The sequence below is a fragment of the Oncorhynchus gorbuscha genome, unplaced genomic scaffold (genome assembly GCF_021184085.1).
Source record: "Oncorhynchus gorbuscha isolate QuinsamMale2020 ecotype Even-year unplaced genomic scaffold, OgorEven_v1.0 Un_scaffold_743, whole genome shotgun sequence".
Taxonomy (NCBI): Eukaryota; Metazoa; Chordata; class Actinopteri; order Salmoniformes; family Salmonidae; genus Oncorhynchus; species Oncorhynchus gorbuscha.
The window spans coordinates 132,569-142,500 of NW_025745788.1; the positions used below are offsets into that span (position 1 = coordinate 132,569).

The following is a 9,932-nucleotide window of genomic DNA, read 5'->3' on the forward strand; positions in this document are numbered from 1 at the left end:
GTTGGCTGTGGTCAATCCGTATAGGGCTTTTCAGCCTCAAACGGCCGTGGTCCTTTGGGTTCTAACCCTAACCATAGTTGTCCGTGGTCCTTTGGGTTCTAACCCTAACCATAGTTGGCTGTGGTCAATCCGTATAGGGCTTAGGGCTTTTGGGGGCAATAAAACAACAGAGCCATTCAATAAAGGAGGAGTGATTTGAGCGTTGAGCTTGGGAAAATGGGGCATGAATTGTTTACATAATTCTAATCCAAAACGTACCTTCATTTACTCGTTGTGATCCACTCAGGTTCCAAACTACACTTTAGACAAGACTGACTGTGCCCATATTTAGCCTATTTACAATTTGTAATACATTTTGACACAAAAATGTTTCTGACTCATATCGATGCCTTATAGGCCGTTTTCAAAAGGATAAGTAGTGACAGTCGCTCCTTAAGGGTTAACAGTTGAGGGTTGAGGGTTAGGAGTTGAGGGTTAAAGGTTAAAGGTTAAGGGTTAAGAGTTGAGGGCTGAGCGATAAGGGTTATGAGAGGTTAAGGGTTAACAGTTGAGGGCTGAGGGATAAGGGTTAAGAGAGGTTAAGGGTTAAGAGTTGAGGGCTGAGGAATAAGGGTTAAGAGAGGTTAAGGGTTAAGGGCTGAGGGTTAGGAGTTGAGGATTAAAGGTTAAAGGGAGGGTTAAGAGTTGAGGGTTGAGGGATAAGGGTTAAGAGAGGTTAAGGGTTAAGAGTTGAGGGTTGAGGGTTGAGGGTTAAGAGTTGAGGGTTAAAGGTTAAAGGTTAAAGGTTAAGGGTTAAGAGTTGAGGATTGAGGGTTAAGAGTTGAGGGTTAATGGTTAAGAGTTAAGAGTTGAGGGCTGAGGGATAAGGGTTAAGAGAGGTTAAGGGTTAAGAGTTGAGGGCTGAGGGTTAAGAGTTGAGGGTTAAGGGTTAAGAGTTAAGAGTTGACGATTGAGGGTCGAGGGTTAGGAGTTAAGGGCTGAGGGTTAGGAGTTAAGGGCTGAGGGTTAGGAGTTGAGGATTAAGAGTTGAGGATTAAGAGTTGAGGGTTGAGGGTTAAGAGTTGAGGGATAAGGGTTAAAGGTTAGGCATTGAGGGCATGTTGTAACTTCTGTCAGTTTGTATGGTCTAAACTGGTCATCTTATCTCTGTTCAGCAATCTATCTGGCTAAGAAGAACATCAGGAAACAGGGGGAGCTGGTGGACTATGAGAAGGTGATTATTCTAACCTATAATTTACCTTTACTAAACCTTTACTAGACCTGTATTAACATCAGGAAAAAAGGGGAGCTGGTGGACTATGAGAAGGTGATTATTCTAACCTATAATTTACCAAACATTTACTAAACCTTTACTAAACCTTTACTAGACCTGTATTAACCCTTTACTAAACCTGTATTAACTTAAACCTTTACTAAACCTTTACTAAACTTTAAACCTGTATTAACCCTTTACTAAACCTGTATTAACCCTTTTACTATTAACCTTTACTAAACCTGTATTAACCCTTTACTAAACCTTTACTAAACCTAAACCTGTATTAACCCTTTACTAAACCCTTTACTAAACCTGTATTAACCCTTTACTAAACCTTTATTAAACCTTTACTAAACCTTTACTAAACCTGTATTAAACTAAACCCTAAACCTTTATTAACCTTTACTAAACCTGTATTAAACCCCTTTACTAAACCTGTATTAACCCTTTACTAAACCTTTACTAAACCTGTTTAACCCTTTACTAAACCTGTATTAACCCTTTACTAAACCTGTATTAACCTTTACTAAACCTTTACTAAATTAACCCTTTACTAAACTATTAACCCTTTACTAAACCTTTACTAAACCTGTATTAACCCTTTACTAAAACTGTATTCAATAATAATTTACTAAACCTGTATTAACCCTTTACTAAACCTTTTAACCAAAGCAACTTACAGTCATTAACATACATTCTACTGTATTAACCCTTTACTAAACCTGTATTAACCCTTTACTAAACCTTTACTAAACCTGTATTAACCCTTTAAACTAACCCTTTACTAAACCTTTACTAAACCTTTACTAAACCTGTATTAACCCTTTACTAAACCTGTATTAACCCTTTACTAAACCTGTATTAACCCTTTACTAAACCTTTACTAAACCTGTATTAACCCTTTACTAAAATAACCCTTTACTAAACCTGTATTAACCCTTTACTAAACCTGTATTAACCCTTTACTAAACCTTTACTAACCCTTTACTAAACCTGTATTAACCCTTTACTAAACCTGTATTAACCCTTTACTAAACCTTTACTAAACCTGTATTAACCCTTTACTAAACCTTTACTAAACCTTTACTAACCCTTTACTAGACCTGTATTAACCCTTTACTAAACCTTTACTAAACCTGTATTAACCCTTTACTAACCCTTTACTACTGTATTAACCCTTTACTAAACCTGTATTAACCCTTTACTTTACTAAACCTGTATTAACTAAACCTTTACTAAACCTTTACTAAACCTGTATTAACCTTTACTAAACCTGTATTAACCCTTTTTAACCCTTTACTAAACCTTTACTAAACCTGTATTAACCCTTTACTAAACCTTTACTAAACCTGTATTAACCCTTTACTAAAACCTGTATTAACCCTTTACTAAACCTGTATTAACCCTTTACTAAAACCCTTTACTAAACCTTTTACCTTTACTAAACCTGTATTAACCCTTTACTAAACCTGTATTAACCCTTTACTAACCCTTTACTAAACCTTTATTAAACTAAACCTGTATTAACCTTTAAACCCTTTACTAAACCTGTATTAACCCTTTACTAAACCTTTACTAAACCTGTATTAACCCTTTACTAAACCTGTATTAACCCTTTACTAAACCTTTACTAAACCTGTATTAACCCTTTACTAAACCTGTATTAACCCTTTACTAAACCTGTATTAACCCTTTACTAAAACTAAACCTGTATTAACCCTTTACTAAACCTTTTAACCCTTTACCTTTACTAAACCTGTAACCCTTTTAACCCTTTTACTAAACCTGTATTAACCCTTTACTAAACCTGTATTAACCCATTTACTAAACCTGTATTAACCCTTTTACTAAACTAAACCTGTATTAACCCTTTACTAAACCTGTATTAACCCTTTACTAACCCTTTACTAAACCTGTATTAACCCTTTACTAAACCTGTATTAACCCTTTACTAAACCTTTACTAAACCTGTATTACCCTTTACTAAACCTTTACTAAACCTGTATTAACCCTTTACTAAACCTTTACTAAACCTGTATTAACCCTTTTTACTAAACCTGTATTAACCCTTTACTAAACCTATTAACCCTTTACTATTAACCCTTTACTAAACCTGTATTAACCCTTTACTAAACCTGTATTAAACCTTTACTAAACCTGTATTAACCCTTTACTAAACCTTTACTAAACCTGTATTAACCCTTTACTAAACCTGTATTAAACTAAACCTTTACTAAACCTGTATTAACCCTTTACTAAACCTGTATTAAACTAAACCTTTACTAAACCTGTATTAACCCTTTACTAAACCTGTATTAACCCTTTACTAAACCTGTATTAACCCTTTACTAAACCTGTATTAACCCTTTACTAAACCTGTATTAACCCTTTACTAAACCTGTACTTAACCTTTACTAAACCTGTATTAACCCTTTACTAAACCTGTATTAACCCTTTACTAAACCTTTACTAAACCTGTATTAACCCTTTACTAAACCTGTATTAACCCTTTACTAAACCTGTATTAACCCTTTACTAAACCTGTATTAACCCTTTACTAAACCTTTACTAAACCTGTATTAACTAAACCTTTACTAAACCCTTTACTAAACCTGTATTAACCCTTTACTAAACCTGTATTAACCCTTTACTAAACCTGTATTAACCCTTTACTAAACCTGTATTAACCCTTTACTAAACCTTTACTAAACCTGTATTAACCCTTTTAAACCTATTAACCTTTACTAAACCTTTACTAAACCTGTATTAACCCTTTACTAAACCTTTACTAAACCTGTATTAACCCTTTACTAAACATTTACTAAACCTGTATTAACCCTTTACTAAACCTGTATTAACCCTTTACTAAACCTGTATTAACCCTTTACTAAACCTTTACTAAACCTGTATTAACCCTTTACTAAACCTTTACTAAACCTTTACTAAACCTGCATTAACCCTTTACTAAACCTTTACTAAACCTGTATTAACCCTTTACTAAACCTTTACTAAACCTTTACTAAAGGTTTACTAAAGGTTAGTAAACATTTAGTAAACCTTTCCTATCTCCACTATCTGTCTGTCCATCAGTAGGATCACTAACCATCCTCCTGTCCTTCTCATCCCCTCTCCTCTTCAGGAGAACTACAGCATCCTGCACAAGAAGATTAACCACACCTGGGACTTTGTGGTGATGCAGGCTAGAGAACAGCTCAGGTAACTACACACACTCAGACACACAAACACACACTCACCTCTCTTAACCCTGTGTGTCTCTCTCTCTGTGTGTGCAGGGCCTCTAAGCAGAGAAGGAAGGCTGACCGTATCGTTCTGGAGTGTCAGGAGCAAGCCTACTGGCTGATCAACAAACCATGTGTAAATATGCCACTATACTACCACTATACTACTACTATACTACTTCCGGTTCCGAGTGGTCGCATCTGCACTTCGCTCCAACGGGTAGTATAACTTTTTCATTATATTTCATTATATCACAACGGTTTGATTTGTCTTATCTTAGCAATTTCTCTTAGCAATTTCTTCTCAGCTAGCTACATAGCCGTCTTTGTATCAAAGATAATTGCGTAATTATCGTATTTCGCCGTCCTAACGTAGTCTTCACTAGCCAGCTAGCTAACGTCCACTGATTAGCTGCACTGGAGAAACTATTACACTCAACTGAACGATTTGATTAGTTTAGTGTTAGCTAGCTACATAGCTGTCTTTGCTGTCTTCGTATCATCGTATCCAAGATAATTGTGTTGTTTAGGTTTAGAGTGTGTAGTCTTAGAGTGATTATCTTAATTTACCGAGGTTAGCTAGCCAGCTATTTGTCGTCCTTAACGTAGGTGACTCTGCTAGCTAGCCAACGCTAGCCAACGTCTTCTGTATAGAACTCAACAACCCGGTCGCATTCACAGGTAGTATCACATTTTCACTTCATTTCATTACAGTACAACGGTTTGATTTGTTTGATCGTAGCTAGCTACTTAGCTAGCTACATAGCCGTCTTTGTATCAAAGATAATTGTGTAGTCTAGAGCGATTTTCTAGGTTCGCTAGCCATCTATTGTCGTTCTTTTAACGCAACGTAACGTAAACAACACTGCTAGCCCCGAATAGCAACACTGCAGAAACTATTACACTCAACGGAACGACTTGATTAGTGTAGTGTCAACAACGCACCCACTGCCAGCTGGCCTACTTCAGCAGTACTGTATCATTTTAATCATTTTAGTCAATAAGATTCTTGCTACGTAGCTTAACTTTCTGAACATTCGAGACGTGTAGTCCACTTGTCATTCCAATCTCCTTTGCATTAGCGTAGCCTCTTCTGTAGCCTGTCAACTATGTGTCTGTTTATCCCTGTTCTCTCCTCTCTGCACAGACCATACAAACGCTCCTCACCGCGTGGCCGCGGCCACCCTACTCTGGTGGTCCCAGCGCGCACGACCCACGTGGAGTTCCAGGTCTCCGGTAGCCTCTGGAACTGCCAATCTGCGGTCAACAAGGCAGAGTTCATCTCAGCCTATGCCTCCCTCCAGTCCCTCGACTTCTTGGCACTGACGGAAACATGGATCACCACAGACAACACTGCTACTCCTACTGCTCTCTCTTCGTCCGCCCACGTGTTCTCGCACACCCCGAGAGCGTCTGGTCAGCGGGGTGGTGGCACCGGGATCCTCATCTCTCCCAAGTGGTCATTCTCTCTTTCTCCCCTTACCCATCTGTCTATCGCCTCCTTTGAATTCCATGCTGTCACAGTTACTAGCCCTTTCAAGCTTAACATCCTTATCATTTATCGCCCTCCAGGTTCCTCGGAGAGTTCATCAATGAGCTTGATGCCTTGATAAGCTCCTTTCCTGAGGACGGCTCACCTCTCACAGTTCTGGGCGACTTTAACCTCCCCACGTCTACCTTTGACTCTTTCCTCTCTGCCTCCTTCTTTCCACTCCTCTCCTCTTTTGACCTCACCCTCTCACCTTCCCCCTACTCACAAGGCAGGCAATACGCTCGACCTCATCTTTACTAGATGCTGTTCTTCCACTAACCTCATTGCAACTCCCCTCCAAGTCTCCGACCACTGCCTTGTATCCTTTTCCCTCTCGCTCTCATCCAACACCTCCCACACTGCCCCTACTCGGATGGTATCGCGCCGTCCCAACCTTCGCTCTCTCTCCCCCGCTACTCTCTCCTCTTCCATCCTATCATCTCTTCCCTCCGCTCAAACCTTCTCCCACCTATCTCCTGATTCTGCCTCCTCAACCCTCCTCTCCTCCCTCTCTGCATCCCTTGACTCTCTATGTCCCCTATCCTCCAGGCCGGCTCGGTCCTCCCCTCCCGCTCCGTGGCTCGATGACTCATTGCGAGCTCACAGAACAGGGCTCCGGGCAGCCGAGCGGAAATGGAGGAAAACTCGCCTCCCTGCGGACCTGGCATCCTTTCACTCCCTCCTCTCTACATTTTCCTCCTCTGTCTCTGCTGCTAAAGCCACTTTCTACCACGCTAAATTCCAAGCATCTGCCTCTAACCCTAGGAAGCTCTTTGCCACCTTCTCCTCCCTCCTGAATCCTCCGCCCCCCCCTCCTCCCTCTCTGCAGATGACTTCGTCAACCATTTTGAAAAGAAGGTCGACGACATCCGATCCTCGTTGCTAAGTCAAACGACACCGCTGGTTCTGCTCACACTGCCCTACCCTGTGCTCTGACCTCTTTCTCCCTCTCTCTCCAGATGAAATCTCGCGTCTTGTGACGGCCGGCCGCCCAACAACCTGCCCGCTTGACCCTATCCCCTCCTCTCTTCTCCAGACCATTTCCGGAGACCTTCTCCCTTACCTCACCTCGCTCATCAACTCATCCCTGACCGCTGGCTACGTCCCTTCCGTCTTCAAGAGAGCGAGAGTTGCACCCCTTCTGAAAAAACCTACACTCGATCCCTCCGATGTCAACAATTACAGACCAGTATCCCTTCTTTCTTTTCTCTCCAAAACTCTTGAACGTGCCGTCCTTGGCCAGCTCTCCCGCTATCTCTCTCTGAATGACCTTCTTGATCCAAATCAGTCAGGTTTCAAGACTAGTCGTTCAACTGAGACTGCTCTCCTCTGTATCACGGAGGCGCTCCGCACTGCTAAAGCTAACTCTCTCTCCTCTGCTCTCATCCTTCTAGATCTATCGGCTGCCTTCGATACTGTGAACCATCAGATCCTCCTCTCCACCCTCTCCGAGTTGGGCATCTCCGGCGCGGCCCACGCTTGGATTGCGTCCTACCTGACAGGTCGCTCCTACCAGGTGGCGTGGCGAGAATCTGTCTCCTCACCACGCGCTCTCACCACTGGTGTCCCCCAGGGCTCTGTTCTTGGCCCTCTCCTATTCTCGCTATACACCAAGTCACTTGGCTCTGTCATAACCTCACATGGTCTCTCTTATCATTGCTATGCAGACGACACACAATTAATCTTCTCCTTTCCCCCTTCTGATGACCAGGTGGCGAATCGCATCTCTGCATGTCTGGCAGACATATCAGTGTGGATGACGGATCACCACCTCAAGCTGAACCTCGGCAAGACGGAGCTGCTCTTCCTCCCGGGAAGGACTGCCCGTTCCATGATCTCGCCATCACGGTTGACAACTCCATTGTGTCCTCCTCCCAGAGCGCCAAGAACCTTGGCGTGATCCTGGACAACACCCTGTCGTTCTCAACTAACATCAAGGCGGTGGCCCGTTCCTGTAGGTTCATGCTCTACAACATCCGCAGAGTACGACCCTGCCTCACACAGGAAGCGGCGCAGGTCCTAATCCAGGCACTTGTCATCTCCCGTCTGGATTACTGCAACTCGCTGTTGGCTGGGCTCCCTGCCTGTGCCATTAAACCCCTTCAACTCATCCAGAACGCCGCAGCCCGTCTGGTGTTCAACCTTCCCAAGTTCTCTCACGTCACCCCGCTCCTCCGTTCTCTCCACTGGCTTCCAGTTGAAGCTCGCATCCGCTACAAGACCATGGTGCTTGCCTACGGAGCTGTGAGGGGAACGGCACCTCAGTACCTCCAGGCTCTGATCAGGCCCTACACCCAAACAAGGGCACTGCGTTCATCCACCTCTGGCCTGCTCGCCTCCCTACCACTGAGGAAGTACAGCTCCCGCTCAGCCCAGTCAAAACTGTTCGCTGCCCTGGCCCCCAATGGTGGAACAAACTCCCTCACGACGCCAGGACAGCGGAGTCAATCACCACCTTCCGGAGACACCTGAAACCCCACCTCTATAAGGAATACCTAGGATAGGTTAAGTAATCCCTCTCACCCCACCCCCCTAAGTTTTAGATGCACTATTGTTAAGTGACTGTCCCACTGGATGTCATAAGGTGAATGCACCAATTTGTAAGTCGCTCTGGATAAGAGCGTCTGCTAAATGACTTAAATGTAAATGTAAATGTACTATACTACTATAATACAACTATGACTACTACTACTATACTACTACAATACTACTATAATACAACTATGACTACTACTACTACACTACTACCATAATACTACCATACTACCGCTATACTACTACTATACTACTAATATACTACTATAGTATAAGTATGACTTCTGCCGCTATACTACTACTATACTGCCACAATACTACCACTATACTACTATACTACAACTATGGCTACTTCTGCTATACTACTACTATACTACTAGTATACTGCTATAATACACCTATGAATACCGCCACTATACTACTACTATACTACTATAATACAACTATGACTACTACTACTATACTACTATAATACAACTATGACTACTACTACTATACTACTACTATACTACTACTATAATACCACTATAATACTACTATACTACTATAATACAACTATGACTACTACTAATATACTAATACTATACTACTATAATACAACTATGACTACTACTATTATGCTACTACCATGATACCACTACTATACTACTATACTACTGTAAGTATTACTAAGTATTAGTAAGTATTACTACTACTACTGCTACTACTGCTACTACTACTAATTTTACAAATATTACTATTACTATACTGCTACTACTGTTACTACTACTATGGGTACTAATATTACTACTACTATACTACTACTTGACTACTACTATACTGCAGCTATGACTATTTCTACTACTATGCTTCTACTACTACTAGACAACTACTACTACTACCACTATTACTACTATACTACTACTATACTACAACTATAATTATATACTACAACTATGACTACTACTGCTACTACTACTACACTATGACTTGGTGCATTCATAAGGTGAATGCACCAATTTGTAAGTCGCTCTGGATAAGAGCGTCTGCTAAATGACTTAAATGTAATGTAAATGTACTACACTATGACCATTACTATTTCTACTGCTACCACTACTATACTACGACTATTCTATGACTACTACTACTACACTACGGCTATTACTATTTCTACTAATACTACTACGATACTACGACTATATTATGACTACTACTAATACACTATGACTATTACTATTTCTACTACTACCACTACTATACTACGACTATTCTATGACTATTACTACTACTACTACACTACGGCTATTACTATTTCTACTAATACTACTACGATACTACGACTATACTACGACTACTACAACTACTACTACTACACTACGGCTATTACTATTTC

The 9,932-nt window shown here is 41.3% G+C and overlaps 1 protein-coding gene across 1 annotated transcript in view; it reads left to right on the plus strand.

The window, feature by feature from the left end:
- The window catches only part of LOC124019959 (regulator of G-protein signaling 11-like), a 76,745-nt gene that overhangs the window by 25,848 nt on the left and 40,965 nt on the right, over positions 1-9,932 (plus strand). The window contains exons 6-8 of the mRNA XM_046335403.1: positions 1,155-1,213; positions 4,395-4,471; positions 4,549-4,630. Coding sequence (XP_046191359.1) covers positions 1,155-1,213; positions 4,395-4,471; positions 4,549-4,630 — 218 coding nt within the window. The remainder of the gene's footprint in view (positions 1-1,154; positions 1,214-4,394; positions 4,472-4,548; positions 4,631-9,932) is intronic.